This window comes from Apodemus sylvaticus, chromosome 6 (genome assembly GCF_947179515.1).
Source record: "Apodemus sylvaticus chromosome 6, mApoSyl1.1, whole genome shotgun sequence".
Lineage (NCBI taxonomy): Eukaryota > Metazoa > Chordata > Mammalia > Rodentia > Muridae > Apodemus > Apodemus sylvaticus.
Genome location: NC_067477.1, coordinates 17,988,272 through 18,008,805, shown reverse-complemented (window position 1 = coordinate 18,008,805; position 20,534 = coordinate 17,988,272). Strand labels below are relative to the sequence as shown.

General features: G+C 51.8%; 1 protein-coding gene across 1 annotated transcript in view; it reads right to left on the bottom strand.

Annotated features, from left to right (window-relative positions):
* The window catches only part of Clmn (calmin), a 98,577-nt gene extending 79,506 nt beyond the window's left edge, over positions 1 to 19,071 (bottom strand). Inside the window, exon 1 of the mRNA XM_052185144.1 lies at positions 18,860 to 19,071. Within this exon, the coding sequence (XP_052041104.1) occupies positions 18,860 to 18,941 (82 nt within the window). The 5' untranslated portion in view covers positions 18,942 to 19,071. The remainder of the gene's footprint in view (positions 1 to 18,859) is intronic.
* Positions 19,072 to 20,534: the final 1,463 nt, after the last annotated feature.

Genomic DNA, 20,534 nt, shown 5'->3' with positions numbered 1-20,534 from the left:
TAAAATATTCTAGGCCAGAAATCTATTCCCCAAAGGTGGTGAATGGAAACCCCAACTTTAAAAACCATTTCAGGGCTGGGCTAGAAGACTCAGAGGTACTTGTCACCATGCCTGGTGATCTGAATGAAACCCTACCACACACACTGTGACTAGGGAGAACGAATTTCTGCAAGTTGACCTCTGACCTCAGACCTCCGCCCATGCCCCATGACATGTGCATGTCACCCCATACCCCTGCCCCTTACATAAAATCAATAAAATTGAATTGAAATCTACCCCAAATGTTGACCAAGAGCCTGGGCCACCACTTTTCTCAGAACCTACCCTGAGAAAATACTACTCATGACAGGTTGCCCTTTTAGGACAAGCCTCACCGGGGGCAGCTCTGTCTAGGAAAAGGCTTCTGTGTCCCTAGGAAAGGTACGAGGAAGTTGAGGCCCACTGCTCACAGAGCCTGGGGTGCCCACTCCACATGTGCTCCTGGGCCAACTCTGGGCCAGCTTGGACCAGCCAGTCTTCAACAGGCAGCTAAGTACAGAGAGACGCCAAGGAAGTGACAAGGTTACAGCCAAGAGCAGAGAGCACCAGAGGCCCAACAGGTAGCAAGACACTGGGCAAGGCAGATGCCAATCTTAGGCAGTGAGGCAACGGGCACCTGTGAGCAGTAATGATAGCCATCCCTGTGATGGAAAAGGAGCAGGAGAAGATAAGGCTGGTGGCCCAGCAAAGAGGCCATGTGTCCTGATAGCCACGTAAAAACTAGAGTGGTTGTACACAAATGTGTAGATGAGCAGTATAGAGATATAGTAACTCCTCTGCAGGCTGCACACCCTACCTACCAAGTACTATCCAAAGTTGGTCCAGCGCTCCAGCACATCCAGAGAGGAAGGCCCCTCCAGAGAAGCCTTCAGGCAACCTTTTAACTCTTTAACCTTGTGTTGAAGCCCTGAGTCCACTGGAGGATGTGCAGACAGGTGGAGGGTATCTATGGCCACCAAGGTAAAAGTCTAGAATTCCCGATCCGTTTGCATAACCACAAAGATTTCCTTGGTGCAGCTGCATAGTCAAATCCAGACACACACACACACACACACACACACACGCCCTGCCTCCAGATTAGGTCAGCTGACAGCATCTACCTGATTTTGCCAGTTGGACCATTGATGAAGGGATGTGGCTCATTTGACTCAATGGCACATTACCCCCTGTGGCTTTAGCTAAAGAAATTGCATGGCTGTGGGAATGATGCCAAACATATCTGCTGGGGCTAGGGAGATGGCTCAGTCACAGTCAGTAAAGTGCTCCTGCAGAAGGTATGAGGACCTAAACCATAGAACCCACATAAAAAGCAAGGTGTGGAAGTCTATACTGTAATCTGAGCGCTGGGAGACAGAGACGGGTGGATCTCTGGAGCTGTCTGGCCAGGGAGTGTAGACAGTTAGACTCTGCATCAAGAAATAAGGTAGAAGAGTTACTGAGGAGGACACCAACATCAACCTCCAGCATCATACACATACACACACATACACACTTGCACACACACATATACATACCATACACAAATACATATATACACACTTCACAAACATACACACATATGCATTTACATATACATGCACACACATATACACACTTGCATACACACACATACACATACTACACACACATGTATGCATGCATACACATACACCACACACAAATACATATACATACACACATATACACTCACTTCACCTACATACACACATACACACATATGCACACACATACATATATAAACACATATACACACTTCACTCACACACATACACAAAAACACACACATACCACATACACATAACACACAAATACATATATTCACACATACACACACATATATACACACAATATACACATATACACACAAATATATATACGTCACACACATACAGATACACACACATATACATCTATATGTACATGAACACGTACACACATATGCACCATACACACAGAGATATGCTTTGTGTCATGAGGGTGACAAATGTCAGCCAGAGAGCACTGAGCAGGGGTCAAGCTACAGGGAGCTGTGGCCAAGTGTGGACACCCCATGTGTGTCCTTTCACAGGTCCATCTGGAAGAAGGGAAGCATCCACCAACTTTATAGATATGGGCAAACTCCATCAAGGGTGACAGTTGACACCAGAGCAGGAAAGTGTCTCTCTTCTGGTGGCATAAGAGGTCAGGCTGGACAGCCCCAGGGATAATCAGGAGAGTAACTCAGGAGGGCCTTCAGGCACCATACCTTGGTGAGGAGAAGAAACAGAAGCACCGTGGCCTGGGAGTTTAAGAACTGCAGTGACTTCTGCAGTCACCGACGGCTCTCCACACTAAAGATGCCTGGGAGGAAACTGCACCTGTATCAAACACGGGCAGCTCTCCAGATGGCCCTTCCTGACAGCATAACCCATTGGCTCATCCCAGGAATGAGTGTGATGGCTAATCGTGTCAGCTCGACAGGATGTGGGATCTAGGAGAGGAGCCTCTGGCATGTCTGTGAGGGGTGTCTGGGCTGGGCTAAGGTGGAGGGCCTACCCAGAGCATGGGCAGTGCCACTCATTCAGTCTTGGGCTGACTGAAAGGAACAAAGTGTCTGCTCTGCCATCTGTCTCTGCTTCCTGGCTTCGGATGCCATGTGATTAGCTGTCTCATGTTCCCACCACCATTGCTTCCCTGCCGTGACGAACTGTACCCTCATACCTCGAGCAAAGTAAACCCCTTCCTTGCTCGTGTTCGTTTTGTGAGGCATTTTGTCATGGTCATGGGCAGAGGACACGGGCAGACAGGCTAAGCACTCCGGAGTTAAGGTAACGGAAAGTAAGCTTAGAGTTGGTGCCACGGTATTCCATCTCACGTGAGGGATCGGAAACCCTGAATGGAACCCCTGTCGGGTACCCAGGCGTCATGGTTCCGCTTAGCCTAGCCCTGCTGTGTCTGAAGACACACCCTAATGGTGCCCCCTCTGTGGGCACTGCAGCTATGACTCATCACCATACACAGGAAGAGAAACTGAGGTCCAGACAGGAGCTTCAGGCCAGTGCCACCAGCTTGCTACTCATAGAACCAAACCCAGTGTCTGTGGGGGACTGCTGTGGCCAGTGGAGAGAGCATGGGCTTCTGAGATACACCTGCAGTCAAATTCCAGCCCTGCTATGGAAGCCATGAGGCCAAGAACCTTGAACCAGACTGTGCAGCACCTCCACTTCCCATGCACCCCACTGCTCGGAGAGTTACTGGAGAATTAAGTATAAAACACACTCCAGGGTCCCCATCACGCATGCTCGGTGACAGCAACATCAATGTGGTGGAAAATGTTCTGTCAGCCTCCCTTTGCTCTCTCCATCACGTTAGACCCCGCCCCCCCCCACAGGTGCCCAAGAGATGTGCTTTCCCCATTTAGGGGACAGATCTGCCTGGATTTCGCTGGGGAGGTGGGTATTGGGAGAGGGATATACCATTAGGGAAATATGGCCAAGGTGCTCTTTGCACCCCAAAGCACTAAGTCACCCCAGTTCTGTATGTCCGTATCTGAGTTAACCCATGTTCCATGTCCGTGTCTAGGAGAGCCTCTTCCTAGCAAAGCCTGTTTGGATGGAAGTGGACCTCAACTTCTGGGTGCACAGATCATGGCCGAAAGCCTGGGCCTTTGCTCCCATGTGTGGAACTCCATCGCCTCTGCCTCAGCTTCTGGGGCATGGCAAGACATAGGACACCCACAGTCCCAAGGCAGCCTTAAGGTCTGGCCCATGAGCCACCAGCTTTGGCCACAGGTAAGTGGGCTCCCTTCCTGCATGCCAGCAACTTCCATCCACTCTTTCCAATTCAACATAAGAGCAGCAGACATGGAGCCCTAGTGACCCTACGGTCACATCTATTGCTGCCACTGCTGCTGTATATCTCAAGAGGGATAAACAAGCCCTTCCCTACCTTTCTCTGTGCCCCAGAGTGTGCTGCTACAGGCAGACATCAATGAACACGTGTATTATAATAAAGTCATTTCAAGAGCAGGAGGATACTGGCCGGGTTGGCTTAGAAACAGTCTGTGCTTTGAAAAGCAAATAAAACTTGCGTCATGTGCATCTGAGGTGTCATCCGAGGGGGCGGGGGCATCCTGGCCCTCTCTTGGATCCTTCCCATGACTGGAGAGCCCTAAGCTATAATGGGCCCCATTCATGGTATCTGTGACATCATCTGTTGACTTACCAGGGACCTCAAAGCTGGACCTTCACATCCAAGAGGCAGCTCCTTCATTTGAGCTCTTAAGCGGATGGTCCCCTCTCCACTGGGACGCTCAAGGGGACTCTGATGGCAACATGACTGCTATTTCGTAGACTCACGGAAACGCCCTGAGCGGCACTTGTACATGGAGGGATGCTGGCCTCCAGCCGGGCAAATGGTTACAGCTCAAAAGTCTACAGCCTTATTCACAATCGCACCCTCAGGCTTCCTCTGGGTGGGAGTCCTGGGCTGTGTTGGACTGGCCACCTCTGACTCATCTCTGGCGCACACTCCTGCACCTGTGTCATATGACCTCACAGCCCCTCCCTCATCTGGCAGCCACCTCTCTCTGCCCATGCCCACCTGACATAGGGTCCTGTCCCAGGGTGTCTTCCCCAGGCTTCAGCCCTAGTATCTCCTCTACCCCCAAATGACTCAGGCTTCAATTAGACACTCGGTACTAGTTATCAAGTAGCCTAAATCTGAGATGATGCGGCACAAATTTGAAACACTGCCTGGGTGTGTAAGTCCCTCTGCTCATCCAGCTGTGCTGTGAAAATACCACCACACCATAGGGAAGGAAGGAAGAAACATCCCCCTTTATTTTTAAATGCATCTGTGTGTCCATGTTTGTATGGTGCAGGTACAGATGGATATGTGTGTGTGGAAACCAAAGATAATCTCAGCTGTTCCTCAAAACAAGTAGACAAAAACAAGTAGACACTGTTTCTCACTGGCCTGAGCCTCACTAAGTAGGCTCAGCTGGCTAGCCTAGGAGCCCTGTAGATCCAACGAGCCCTGTAGATCCAACCTCTGCCTCTCCAATGCTGGGATCACAGGCATGCTGGGTCACACTTGGCTGGTTTGGTTTGGTTCTTTTCTTGCTTTGCTTTTTTTTGTTTGTTGGTTTTTTTAACCATGGTTTCTGGGGACCGAACTCAGGTCCTTAGCAAGTATTTTCCCAACTAAGCTATCTCCCCAGCGCCTGCCACTGCACACAATTCATTTTAAATAAACTATAAAGGAAAAAATGTTGACTCAAAAGGTTTAGCGACCTCAGATCTCACTGCATCCCCCCCCCCAAAAGCCTCAGGGGGGGCACTCAAAGACAGAAGAGACCAGCACGCTAGGAGGCAACTACTAAAAGAAGCAAACTCTAGCCCCAGGCTGTCTTCAAGCCTGACTCAGCAGCACAGGCTGCCCTTCCTTGTTTGTTACTAGTTGCCGGATTTTGTTTTGATTTCCGCCCCTCCCCAATGCCCTCCCCTCATTGATTAACCGTGTTTAAGCAGCCAGGGCTGCAAAATAAAAGGCCTCATTCGAGCCGCCATGCTGAAGGACCACACATTGATTTGTTCTTTCCTGGAACCACCAAAGGTCGCTTCCACAGTCCTCCTTGCAGCTGGCCCAAACCCCTCAAGCTTCTAGCGAACAAGTTAAGGTCAACCTGGCAGCCAGAGCCTGGTGAAGGCCAGGCAATGAACTATCATCCCACCAGAAGCAAAGATTTTTTAAAGGCTTGGCGCCAGAAAGCCTATGGCTTCAGGCTAGGGCAGATTTATAAAAATGGGCAGGGAGCCAGCATCCAACAACACAGAGCCTAAACAAGGGTCCTCCCCGCAGCAAGATTTCAGCTCAGGCTCCTTGTTATAACAGCAACTAGCCTATACTGTTGTCCAATCAAAGTGCTGACTGCCAAGCTGGGCGGGGCTTGCAGCCCACTGCCAGGTGAGTGGGAGTCTTGGGGAGGGAGGACCCTGGCGGTAAGTACTCAGTTTCTGCTCTGCCACTGACTCTTCCTAACTTGAGCCTTGGGACATCAGCCAAGATAGAGGAAAGAGATAGAGAAAAGCCTTTAGAAGGGGCCAACATGCTCCCAGAGATGCTGCCAGTTCCCACTGGTAATCAGTTTGTAACAGCATCAAAAGGAAACCATCAAAAGGGAACACCTAAAGCTAACCCTAAAGGACCAACATTGTAACAGAGTCAGAAGTTAAGTCTACAGAACACTCACTTGCCAAGTTTCCACCAGCCTCCGTGGCTGGCTGTCGACATTGCAACACAACATTGGTATCTACAAAGTTCATGTTCAAGAATCAAGAATCGTTGTGCCACCTAGTTAGCAAAATAAATCTCAAAGTGACTCAGGTACATTTACAACTCTGTGTTGTGCCAGCTTCTTAGCTAGACTCTGGGTTAGCTGGGCCCTCGGACCGCAGGTGGAGCATGCCTCCGGCATCAGGACCCAGCAGTCACCAAGGTTCCTGAGGCAGGGGCATTCGTCTAGTGCAATGCTTCCCACACCACACGAGGTGTCTGGAGAAAAGGTGGCATCCAAAGAACTTTCCCCAAACCACCAGTGTTGGGGTCCCAGCCCCTGAGCGGGCTGCCTCTTAATGGCTCCCACCATCTTGGGCGGCACCGAGCCACCCGCCCCCAGTGTGGGAGAGCAGGTGTCTGCTCTACAATGGCTCCTGCAAGTTAAAAATGCAATAGATAAAATACAGAATTAGAAGTCAATGAAATCTCTCAGAATGCAAGGATGGAAAATATAATAGATAAGAAAATTAAAGATAAAAGTCTCCCCGAGCCACTATCTAAATAGAGTTCTGGAAGGTCAGAGAAAACTGAAGAACAGAAATCGTAATGGTGCAGTTAGAGAAAATGTTCGAGAACCGAAGGGCAGTATCAGACGGGAAGGATTCGGTAACTGTTCGATGAAAGAGTCAAAAAGAAGCCAGCCTCAGGGGAGTCCTTGAAGACTCAGGGTTCCAGGGGGCAGAGAAGACACAGAAAGCTTAGAGAGAGGAGAGAGAGAGAGGAGAGAGAGGAGAGAGGAGAGAGAGAGAGAGAGAGAGAGAGAGAGAGAGAGAGAGAGAGAGAGCGCTTGCCCACAGTGGATCAGGCATGGCTTCACAGCTCCTGACTGCAGCCTTCCGGGCCCTTTAGTGGACTAAAGGAAGAAGGGACTCCCAGTCATGAACATGACATGACACGACGTCAGCTAATGCAGCAATCAAGAATTAGAGGAGAGGAGACCCATCCTCCAGGTTCGAGTTCTCAGACAGCATACCACCCTGCCACCCGCTCTCAGCAAGGATGTGTGCCAGCATCTACAAGTTGGCACCACCAGGAGGCAGGAAGCAGTGGAAGGGGAAGGAACGCATGGTGAGATATAACTGAATGCCCAGAAAACAGCCAGATCCCAGGCGTGGAGGGCAACAGGTCCAGACTCGAATAGACTGAGGACCTGGATTTACCCAAGAAGTCAGGACCAAGAGACAGAATTCACCTGGTGTCCCAACCACCCAAAACAGTCATCCAGTGCAGAAAGAGTTTGGAATGACATACATAAACCCGGAAGTTTAGCAACAAGATCAACAACAATATCTAAACTCCCCAGAACACAAAAGGCAGAACAGGAGGCAGCAGGAGATCAAGCCTTTCAGTGACTAAGCTTTGAGCAGCACAGACCTAGTAGAACACTGAGATCCCCTAAAGTGTGTTGGAACTAGATCAGGAAGTAAGGACTGAGGGCCAAAGAGCAGGAGCAGAGCCATGATGCTTACATTTTTCAGGAACTGGAGTATAAGATAAAGGAGTCAGGATTAAGACGCGCAAACATTCGATTTGGTAACAAAGAGAAATATCAAGATCATCAGCTTTAAAAAAAATGTCAAAAGGAATTGTCCGAGGAAAGGGCAGTGGGGGAGGGGCAGAGAGGAAGGGAAAGGGGTGAAGGCATGTGACCTCATTGTTCAGTAGGCAGGAGACCTGGGGATGAGTGCCCCCCTTTCACCAGCCATCAATAGGCGTTCTCTCTCTCTCTCTCTCTCTCTCTCACACACACACACACACACACACACAGGGGTCTGCCCAGGGTTTACACACACACAGGGGTCTGCCCAGGGTTTAGATTCTCCCTTCAATTCCTCGTTCATACGTTCTGATGTGAACACAGCACTCTAGTGCTGAGCCTGGTACAACTTCCGGTCAAGCCAGCAAACAACTGGAAGCCACTGCCACCAAGACAGATCCGAGGGCAGCAGCACTGACCTGGGCCTTCTCACCTGTGACCCATGCTGATGCCCTCTGCTCCTCTTCATCTCCTAGCAGCGTGTGGTATCTCCTGAGATCCCCTGTGAGGCCATCACTGGGGGGTGAGGGGTGACACCAGGCTGTCTGTGCTGAAGGCCCTCCGCTTGGACTTTTAAAGTGTGTGGGTTCGTTTTGGGGCAAGTTCAAATTAGACAGGCGTTCCCTCCTGCACTGGCCTCAAAGTATGTGTCTGTACAGTGAGGCCATAACACCACTCAGAGAGTAACGCCAGAATGAAATGACACAAATAGGAGACACTGGACACTTTATAATCTGTCATCACCTCACACAGTCCAGGATACAGAGTAAAGGACAGTCCCCAGGGCCACCAAGTCACTTCAACCATCAGTCAGTCTATAAGCATCATATTCTCCAACTTCTTAAACTGAAAGACCTGCCCCCACACTCCCCAGCCGCCCTGTGATTACCAGTCAGGAACTATGGGCTGAGAGCTTGGCCTTCTGTCTTGTCAGTTGCACTTACCAGTGCATAAGAGACAATGAGCCTTGTCCAATCCCAAGAGGCAGGTGGCAAGCCCACCTGAGGCGGTCACTTCTTGCCCAGTATCATCTGCTATTTGATCAGCTGGTCCTTGATATGTGGCCAAGTCTCCAGACTTCCTCCCCAGCCCCAGTCCCAGCCTCCTTTTAGAGCCTCCACCCTAGCCCCATCTTTGCAGACTTCACTCTGATTTCTGATTCATGAAGCCCAGCAGCTGACACACCTGGTCTTGCTTGGCCGCAGGCGGTTTCTGTATAACTCTCAGGCACAGACAATATCCATCACGGGGCAGAGCATCCCATGGGCCAATACCACTTGCTCACTCGCCCCAGCTCATGCTTGGCTTTCTTATACAGCCCAGGACCACCTGCCTAGTGAGGGTGCCGCCCACAGTGGACTAGACCCTCCTGCATCCGTTATTAGTCAAGACAATTCTCCACAGACTTGCCCACAGGCCAATCTGACCCAGGCGTTCCCTCTAAGGAAGCTTTCCTCTCAGATGACTCTAGGTTATAAGTTCTTGTCAAATTGACAAAGCTAATTAGGATACCCCCCCCCCCACACACACACACAACCTGCATGGAACATCAAACATTATTACAACAGAGTCCCAAGCCGTCTTCTCTAACTCTGGCTAGACCGTCCCTAGGTCAGCCTGACAACCAAAGCGCCATCCTAAGACATGCCTTTCTGGTATCTCATCAGCTCCATGTATATCCCCGCTTTAGCAAACACCACGGAGACAAAAACAAAGTGTGCTTAGCAATGACCATGAACAGCACCATAAACTCTCCATGGAGACGGCAGTAAAACAAGCTGACCTCTGCTCTGAGCGAAGGGGAGGAGCCATGGAGACAGGGAGGTGAGCCTAGAAATACTTGGGTGGCCATTCGGCTAGACTCTCACCCAAGACAAGGCCAGCTGTCATTTTCTGGGAGTGGAAGCCCCTTGCAACTTACATGTCTAGACTGGGGACTTTTTTAAATAGTGTATATTCATGGCATAAAAATGATGGGTTTCATCATATTTCTATATATGTTATTGAGTACTTTGATGCTATTCATACTTATTTTCCTCTCTTGTCTTTACTTCTCACATCCTCCTGGTTCCCTTCCTCTTCCTGGATAGACTCCCCCCTACTTTCATGACGTGTGTCTGTGTGTGTGTGTGAGTGTGTATGTGTCTGTGCAAGTGTGTGTGTATTTGTATGGTGTGTGTGAGCTTGTGTGGTATGTGTAAGTGTGTGAGTGTGTCTAGTGTGTGAATGCATGTGGGTGTGAGTGTATGTGTGATGTGTATGTGAATGTATCTGGTGTGTGTATGTTGAGTGTGTATGTGTGGTATGTGTACATGTGTCTGAGTGAGGGTATGGTATGTGTGTGAATGTGTGTGTCTGCTGGGTGTGAATGTGTGAGTGTATGTGTGATGTGTGCATGTGTGTGTGAATGTGTACATGTTGAGTGTGTGTGGCATGTGTGAATGTTTGAGTGAGTGTGGTAGGTGTGGGAATGTGTGTGTGCGTATATGTGAGTGTGAGTGTGTGTGTGTATGTGAAATATCTTTAATTATAGATTGCACAGATGACGGAGAATGTTCAATGTTTGCCCTTCTGGGTCAGGCTAACTTTATCCAACATGGCCTCCAGTTACAACAGTTTCTCCACACATTCTAGTGCTTCCCTCTGGGAAGGGTGAGCATGAGAAACAATGGGGTCCAGTTTATCCAAGGAAGGAGCTTTTCCCTGGGGACGTGAGTGGCTGGTGGGATAGAGACATCCAGAGGGTAAGGTTGCAGGGCTGAATCTGGCCTGGTGGCCAAACTACAGATCATAGGAGGTACACAGAGGTGTGGTCCAAGTAGGCTTGGCTCCGGGTCCACGGCTAGCCTGCCCGAGGTGAAGGAGGAAGCAGGGATGATGTCATCTGGATTCAGGTTCTTCCCCATCAAGCCAGATCATCTCTGAGCCCCTCTCCACCTGCTGCCCCAGATCCTATCGGAGTGCTCAGAACTCTGCCTTTTAAGTATGTCATAGCATAGGAGATTAAAAATAGTCTTAGAAAGAGACCAACAAAGTGGCAAAGGCTCCAGCTGCATGAGAAACACCCCACCCCCACCGCAGGAACAGCAGGAGTGGGGTGTGATGTCACTGGGGCTCTATCAAACTCCACCCAGCGTTCTGCAGGAGATGAAGTGGCTTTTGACCAGGGCTTCCGAACGCCACCAAACCCTCTTTCAGCTTTTCCTCACCCTCACGCACCTTGGATAATAATCTCCAAGAAGCTCTGGGCTCCAGAGCAAACACAAGGCGGATAGCAAGTGTGTGGGCTCCAGAGCTCACTGCTTAGCTCCCTGCCTTCCAACCACAGCTCTGGGCTTGGCTTCAAGCGGGTAAACCCATTATATGGCAGGCAACAGAACGCTGCAGACCTGCAGCCAGCCCTGGGGTAGGAATGGATGGGCAGCCTTACCCGCGAGCACTCTACACTCTGCTGGCTGGGAAGCCTGCGGAGATGAATACAAGCGGCTAGCCCTCCTTATGAAGTCCCAAGACCAAACCAAAGGACAATCTCAACAAACGTCCAATTTGAGACACCACTGGCTTTAAGTGAGTGGTTCTTTATAGGAGCCTGAGCAACCCCAAAGTTGCAGGATGGAGGAGCTGGAACCTCAGCGAGTGTCCAGTGACGACCCTCCCCCTTCCTCTGAGGGAATGCCAACAGTCAACAAGCCTTTCTTGGGGTCTCTTTCAACAAATCACAGCTATTCTGAGGAAGACGACCAACCACCAACTGTGGTTAAGCTCAGAGGAGGCCCTCTATAACATGGTCCTACTAACTCCCCTCACTTGTCACACTGAGTCTGGCTTTCAAAAATAAAGTCCCTGCCATCATACAGGAAGTTCTCCAGGTTGCCATGGTACCGACAGGAAGTCTTCGACCATGCTGGTGCTGACATGAGCTTGCCAGCTCCCCAGGAAGGCTAGCTACCTCATGATCAGAGAGATCAGCCTCTCTGGACCCCTGAGTGTGTACCCTGCTTTGGAAGATGACTGCATGTGCTATAGGTGTTAGCATGACATCCAGGCCTCACCCAGAACTGCTTCTAGATCCAATCTGCTGTGCAGCACTGAGAAGGCAAGCAGGAGTGGCTGCCGTGTACTTCAGATCCGAGACCCTGGACAACTTGGACTTGGTGGTTCATGTCCAGAGGCAGAGGCAGGCAGATTTCTGAGTTCAAGGCCAGACTGGTCTACAGAGTGAGTTCCAGGACAGCCAGGACTACACAGAGAAACCCTGTCTCAAAAAACCAAAAAAAAAAAGAAAAGAAAAGAAAAATATTTCTCTAACAATGGTCATAACTAGCACCTAAATTAGATAAATATATTATACATATATATGTATATATACATATACATATATCATACAAATTCTCTCTCTCTCTCTCTCTCTCTCTCTCTCTCTCTCTCTCTCTCTTCCCTCTCTCTCGTATTTTAGTGTTTCTACATTCCCCAACTTTACTCTTTTTCTGCACCTGACCAAGTGGTAAATATGGCCTTCTGGGTCCCTTCTTCCCTACCCAGCCTTGGGTAATATCCAAATGAATGGGTATACCTACATACCAAAACAACAACAACAAAAAGCTTTATTTATAAAATGAGCAGCAGGCCAAATGTAACCTATGGCTAAAGTCTTGGACTGCCTACTCAGAGGAGAAAATTAATCAAAGAAAAGCAAACACACCAATAAAGAAAAACCCCCAAAGGCTGCTTCTACTTCCTTCTATGACAGACATAATCTACCAGTACTTTTTTTTCCCCAAAAGACACCAAGGGATGTGAAAGTAGGTTTCTATGGGAACAGGAGTTCACTTTTAGTGGCTCAACCATTATAAAGACAATCGCTTTATTTTTCTTCTTCCCTTCAGACACAGGGTAGGCGTAACCTATGACCTGTTGGGCAGGATTGTGCCCAGAGCTCTGCTGTTCCAATAAAATATAAAATGCCACAGTGTTCTGCGGGCCAACAGGGCACTTCATGAAAGCTGGGCCTCTTGGGCAAGAGGCCCTTCCCTAGAATGGCTGATCTGGTCCTGTGTTCTGCCTTTCCCTGGAGGCTATGGTGCCGGCAGGCAGCTTGGCTGCTCTGAGGAGGACAGGCCCCTCTGGCTGCCAGCTTCCTGTGTTCAATTCTCTTCATAGGTCAGGTACCAACCTCCCCCCCCTCCCCAGTGGAGGGCTCGCCTCTAGTTGTGCTCACTCCATTTTCAAGATGGGTTCTGCCCCCTCTGGTTTCTGGGTACGCATAGACAGGAGTCTCCCTTTGCCTGAATCACAAAAGCCCTCCGGTTCACCAGCCAGGGCAAACCAAGAATGCCCACCCTTTACTGCTGTGTGCCTTTTCTATAGAAACCCTGTGAACCGCAGCCTTTCCTGCTGGGCCCCAGGGTGGAATGGAAATGAATCTCTGGCTCTTGAATGTGAAAAGAATCCAGGAACACAGCCAGCAGAGCTGCGTGGAGCCCAGAGCCACACGTGGGCAGCCCACGCCCCGTGTGCCACAGGCCAGAATGCAAATGGCTTTAGGCAGATAAACAAAGCCCAGGCCCAACCTCCAGCCACCACCTTCCAGGGGTAACTCAGAGCTCCCGGGAAGCCAACTCCTACTTTGCCAATGCGAAAACTAAGAGATTCAGGCAAAAGATTTATTTCCCTGGGTCCCACGCCACAGTATCAGAGCCTTGACTCTGACCATCAGCCTCCCAGGCCAGGCTGTGTCCCTGAACCACACAAGAAAATGCCCCCAAAAAAGACCTTTCCCAGACTGTGGGCTTCTTTACCTGCAGTCCAGAGATGACTCAAGGCCTGGGGTCTGATTGAAGAACCAAAACATCCACGCCAAGATTCCTACCTGGGAAACAAGCACGCCCCAGTGCCAGTGACCCAGCAAGGCAGCTCTCTAGGGACAAAAATCCACATCTGATTTTCTCCTGGTTTTTAAACGGAACCTTCAGGGTACTAATTGTGCTGACAGCCGGAGCTGGGGGAGGGGTGGATTCAGGGAGTGAGGATGGAGAAAATCCCTTTCCTGGGCTCTTCCCTCTCTGGCCTGGTCCCAGAGCACAGACCATCTAGACAGGGCAGAGAGTGTGGGCTCTAGGGGAGAAGGAAGGTAACTAGGGCTGAGGAGGCTGGTATGGTACCTCCAGCAGACCACAGCAGATGGCCCCATAGCAGCCCGTCTATGGTCTGCTGGGGGTGCCACACCAGCCTGCCAGGCCAACCCAGCCTTTTTCTCATCCATAGTCTCTGACAGTGCTCTTCAGAGGGTAGACCTAGCAGCTACCCATGATGTCCTCTGTGTGCCAGTGTAAATAGGAGGTGCCAACTGAATGGGGACTCCAGCTTTCATGAGTTGTCACCCATGTAAGTGGGGGACAACTTTGTAGTGATGTAGCTATTTTAGGGTCACCCCCCCCAGTCCTGTAGCAGCTCGCCCCTGCTTCTGAGAATGAGTCCAATAAACTCACTGTCCCACCGAGCTCGATTTGGATGTAATTGTTCCTTTGGCCTATTGTTAGTGTCCTAGGTGGGGTGAAGAGATGTTTCTTCTTGTCTCCTCAGGAAAAGTTACACCAACATCAGGTCCCTGATGCCACTACCAGGTCACGAAGCTCTGCCCTAGTCCACAAACTCCCTGGAGGGCTTAGCAGGAGCACAGTGGGGTGACTGGATAGTGGGTGGATCAGAGGAGGGAAAGCTAGGCCAAAGCCTAAAAAAGCCATTGAGAAGCCCAAGCAAGCTCGGGAGAGCCAGAGCCTGGGCCAGGCCACTGAGGAGGAGGAGGAGGAGGAAAGGGAGGAGGAGGGGGGGGAGGAAGATGAGGAGCAGGGGGAGGAGGGGGAAGATGAGGAGGGGGAGGAGGGGGAATAGAGGGAGGAAGAGGGGAAGGGGAGAAAGAGGGGGAGGGAGAGGGGGAAGAGGAAGAAGAGGGGAAGGAGGAGGGGGAAGGGGAGGGAGAAGGGGAGGGAGGGGGGAAGAAGAGAGGGAGGGAGAGAGGAGGGGGAGGAGGAAGGGGAGGGGGAGGAAGAAGAGGAGGGGGAGGGGGAGGAGGGGAGGCAGTAATAGAGACAAGCATGAATCCTTCTGGAGCATACAAACGATGCCCCAAACAAACAAACAAACAAAGTAAAGTCTATGGTCAGCCTTCAAAGTCCAAATTCAAAGCCCCTCTTGGGAACTTCACAGGCACCACCAATGAGGTTAACAACCTCTCTGCCTGCATGCTTATACCCACAGGATGCTTGCCCTCCGCCTCACCTGGGTTCAAATACCACCTAGACTTACAAGTCACATGACCTTGGGGGTGGGCCTGACTAAAGGTGGCAATGCCTGTCAGAGAGCACAGTCAGACAGCAGAGCCCAGACAATGACAATGCTGCTGCCGTGCGCCCCTCACAGGAGGGACAGGACAGCCTGGTGTCTGTCCCAACCACCTCACCCAGCCCCCTCGGATAGGTGTGTCTAAGCCAAGCTGTTCTAGAGAAGTCAGGTTAGAAACGATGGCGTCGAGTCCTTAAGGTAGCAAAACAGGAGACAGCCCCCAAACAGAGATGACCTCCGCACAGCCGCAGTCAGGGAACAGAGCCCTGACTGTTCTGGTGCCGAGATGGCGTTCTACAAGGTTCAATGTGCCTGCCCCACATTGCCAAGCAAAACGAAACCCCTGGGATTGGGAGATAGTTACCAGGTTCCTAATGAGCAGGAGCTCACTCAAACCCTGGCTCCGCAGCCCTAGTCCACAGTGGGTCACTCCTCATCTGGACTCTGAAGCAAAGGGAATAGGCCAGCAACACTGTCCCCAGGACACTCAGCAGTCAGCTGAGAGGAGGCCCCTGGCCACCTCTAACCTCAGTGTCACCTGCCATGGCTCTGCAGACGTGTGGGATCAGCAGTCCTATGCTTGGGCACTTCCTCCCATGGGTCATTTTCTCCTCTGTGAAAAGGTCAACAGCCTGAGCCACCCCCACTTCCTTGCAAGGGACCCCATAAGCTTTCACAGGGAGTCCGTGCCAAGAGATGCCATGCCGCACCGAGAGCCTTGGTGACACACAGCTCGATGGTCATCGTGGGCTCCTCCTGTCTAACAGCCTCCTCTGCCGTGTGGCTGGTAATGGAGGAATGCCCGCCTCCCCGAGGGAGGCTGGTTTCCCACACAGCCCATCTGGCCTCCCTCCACCCCAGTGTTCCTCTGGGGAAGGTTTTCCATATCACAATCGCAGCCTGGATTCTAGAACCCCACAGGCCAGGGGGACAAAGACAGAGGTAGAATGTATAGACAGTGTGCTTCCTAATAAGGACAGGAAGAAAGGATCAGCTAACTCCAAGCTAGTCTCTGGAAGGCAGCACACAGGGCCCAACCTCAGCGGGCCTTCATTGCTGACCCCAGAACCACCTTGTGCCAGGAACAGAAGCCTCCAATCAGGCTTGATAGACCCGACAGGAGCAGCTGTGTGTGAATGGGTACCAGGAGCCTCCATCCCTGATTACAGAGCCTTGAAGTCCCACTGTCTCCAACGGTGATTACCAAGACACCATGGCCACCTGTACTGGGAGCAGTCACAAGCTTATAAATCAAACCCTGAGCCAGGCTCTGCCGGCCACTCCCACCCACAGCCCAGGCGAGCCAGGGCCTCTGACGTCCATCCGCCAGCCGGCTCAGCAGATGCTCTGAGATCAATGTAGAATGCTTTCTGGACGTGAACTTTTGGTTGAGACCTCCTCAATACCACAGGAACAAGAAAAAAGAGAATATGTCTGTTAGGCCCCTAATCCAGACAGACAAACAGAAATAGAAAACAAGAGCTCTGGCCTGAACTCCATTTCTGCTTTATCTCAGCAATACCAGGCAAAGCCAACAAGTCCCACTCGACAACTGCACAGAACCAATGTTCGCCCCCCAAAAACATAGCTGACTCTGCCCCAAGCTGCAAACAACCCAAAGGCCCTTCATCAGATGAACGGAGAATAGAATGGTGGTATATCCATTCAGTGGAATAGTACTCAGCAGTTAAAAGGAACTACAGCCATAGTAAAGACTGTGTGGATGGATCCAACATCAAGTTGACCAAAAGGGCCATATGAAGAGGAAACAGTGAAGTGCACCATTCAGCTTTGTCCGAGCCCAGAGAGAGACGGATTAAACCTACTGGAATTGAAAACAAAGATGAGGATAAAGGTTGCCTTGGTGATGGCTGGGCGAGGTTACTGACTGGGAGGGAAGGTGAGGCAGTGGTAGAGGGATCTGGGAATCTTTATGTAGGTAGCAATTACCTGAGGTATACCCACAACTAAGAGCATGTTGGGCTTACACTTAAAATGAGTCTCCATTATGTGTAATACATACGCCATCTGAGATACATGATTTGAAGTGTGCCTCTTACTAACAGAGTCCATTGCTGTTCAAATTATAACCGACATTTTGCCTAAAAAATGTGGTCGCCCCAAAGGGAGGGGCTGAGACACCCCCCAACCCCTCAAGAACCTTCGCGAATCATGCTGTCTAGTCCTATCCCTCTGCCTCACTTCGAGGAGTGTTCCCTTTACAATAACTGAGCTCCGCAGGGGGGCCTGATCCTGCAAGAATAATTGGCTGTGACAAATAATACCTACTCATTAAAATGCTTCGTGATTGCCTAAGGTACAGGAGACACATCAGATCTGACAGCCCCAACCAGATACCATCTCAGGGATGGTATGCTGCCCACCCCAAACCAGCTCCTCTCTCCACCACTGTGGCTCCAAGCCTCCTCCTTTGACACAAATCACAGTAGCTGTGCAGTAGCAGAGCCCAGAGCCCAGAGCCAGTGCCCACTCCCTGAGCCGCCCGCTGGCTCCTTTTCAGGTCACCTCTGCAGACCTGTACTGTCCTTGCCAAACCTCAGTTGGAAAGGGCCACGTGAGCTCCCAGAAAACATTCTCCCAGGTGTAATGTTTAATCTAGACTCTTCCGCCACCCCCAACAGGGGCGACCTGCCCTGCTGGCAAAAGGGACAGCTATGATCCAACTGCCCCACCTCTCTCCAGACCTCCCAGCTGGCTCCTTGCAAAGTCAACCTTGGACTCGTCTCCAGCCCCAAGTCAGTAGGGGAAGTGGTTCACCCAGCCTCACCTGTGCACAGGTCCAGGTGGGTGGGGAGGCCGGAAGTGGGTATATGTCCAATTCTGCAAAGCTCCCATAGGAGAGAGAGGGCTGGAAACACACTCCACCCACAGGGCTTGAGGGCAATGACTTTTGGGAGTGGGAGGGGTGGGTTCTCTCTCTCTCTCTCTCTCTCTCTCTCTCTCTCTCTCTCTCTCTCTCTCTCTCTGTTTGTTTGCTAAGTTTCCACACCCAATACTTTCTTTTGAAAGATACTTCATATTCATAGGTAGCAGAACCACAGAGCCCAAGTCTGACACAAGGGCCACCAGGAGTTTCTCTTTCATCTTGTCAACCACCTAAGGCAAGGAGGTTTGGTCCCTCCCGGTCTGTGGACTGGGTGCGGAAGGTCTACTGAACCTCAGGTCACTGGGGTCCTTAGCGTGCCCCCATCATCCAGAGCTTCTGGGGACTGCCGCTGTGCCCCACTCCAGGTCCACAGCCCCATAGGTACTTCAGAAAGTGCTTCAAGTCTGGCTTGTGTTCACCCAGCACACACAGTGGCACTTTCTCCTGGCCCTGACCTGGGCCACCGCCTCCAAGACTCCAAGTACAAACTTCTCTAAACTACCGGAGGTGGGAGGAGGGGGTGAGGGTCCCCTGCTGGGAATGGGGTGCACACGCGCGCGTGCACACACGCACACTCGTGCACACACACTCACGCCCACGCACCGCCCCACCCCCTGAGCTCTGGAAGCCCGGCGCAGGCCAACCACACCGGCTCCGGGGTGCGCGGAGGGGGACGCAGCGGGGCCCACGCTCGGTGGAGACGGCCCCTCCGGCCGGGGAGGCCGGGGCCGCCGTACCTTGCAGGTTCTGCACACGGATGTCGCTGATCTGCCCGATGAGCTCCTCGCGCTGGAACCAGTCCCACTCCTGAGCAGCCATGGAGCGCGCGCGGCGGGCCGGAGCGGCGGGCGGCGGGCGGCTAGCGGTGGGCGGCGAGCGCGGGGCTGGTGGGCGGGCGAAGGGCCGGCCCCGCCGCGGGCGGACGGGCTGGCGGGCGGGCGCGGGCGGCGGAGCGGGGCGCCCGGCGCGCGCTCACTGCCCGGCGGGGGCGGGGGCCCCGGGCGGGAGGGAAGAGGGCGGGGCGGGGCGGGAGGAGCCGGCCTCAGGACAGTCCTTTTTTTTTTCCTTTTTTTTTCCTCCCCCACGTGCAGGGTGGGTGTTGGTTGGATTGTTTGGTCGCAAACGCACAATGATGAGGCGCGGGGGGTCGCAGCCCATAGATTGTGATGTCTTGAGGGGGGTGGTCCTGGTGACGCAAGCCAGGGTGCCCCTGGAGTGGGTCCAGGATGTCTGCCCCTTCCCTATCCTGTCCCTCTGAGATCCTTCTAGATGCAGTAGGAACCCCTCCTATGCCTGAATCATCTCCCTGTTAAAGGCAGCTAAACCCTGTCCATCCCTGACCCCAGGACCATGGAAAGTGAGTGATGGGCTCAAGTGATGTAGAGATGGAGTTTCTATAGTGCAGGAGTTGGGGGGCCGCGAGGGTGGGAGGGTGGGAGGGTGGGCGGGGGATTCCTTCCTTGGTTTAGATTAAAGGCCACTTCCGGTTCTCTCCAGTGGTTGGGAAAAACAGCTCTCCTCCCAGAAATGGATACCATTGGGGTCTTGGCCGCAAGAAATGTTCTTATCAAACCCCCAAGGACAGGCTGGGCAACGGCTCAGATGGTACCCTGCCTGCCTCGCCTGCAGGAAGCCTTGGGTTTGATCCCATGCACAACATAAATGGGGTGTTTGCACAATCTGTGGTCCTAGCACTCTGGAGATAGAGGCAGCAGCAGGAGAAGTTCAAGGTCATTCACAGCTACCTGGATGAGTTAAGGTCATCCTGGGATACCTGAGACAGAACAGGCCTTTGTGGTTCCCATTCTGGGCCCCCGCGCTCGTGCGCGTGCATCTTTTAACCTGAGAATTCTGGAGCTTATCTTGTTTGGAGATTTACGGGACCTGTGGACTTCAGCCAGGACTCCTTTATCGGTTGGTTAGCCAGCCAAAAATCTGGGAGTGCGTCTAAAGCGAGGAATGACTTAGGGGTACCAAGTCCCAAGGTCTTGCTCCCTGTTCAGGTTCTACCTACCAGAAAATGAGGTATGCCATTTGTAGAATGAATGCCGGGAAGGAGAAAATGCGCAGAGTCCTCTGAGTGTGAAGACGCTCCTAGGCCCGCTGACCATCGTCATGTCTGTGTTAAGCCCGGCAATGAGCAAGCAAAGATGAAGGCCACGGGCCTGTGTCTCCTGGGAGAAGCAGGCCCTGGAGGGGAATGAGAGACCCTTAGGTCACCTATGTTTAACCCAATAGCCAGCTGAGATGACAATCACAGATCAAAGTGAGCTCCAGAAAGGAGGACAGTGTCAGCTGGGGACAAGGAGCCAGGGTGGAGGTGACATCATCACCAAGGGTCCCCTAAAGCCTGACCCTGAAGCTGAGCCTAAAAAGGGGAGAGGCCTATCTCTCCACCCCCACCGGGCCAGG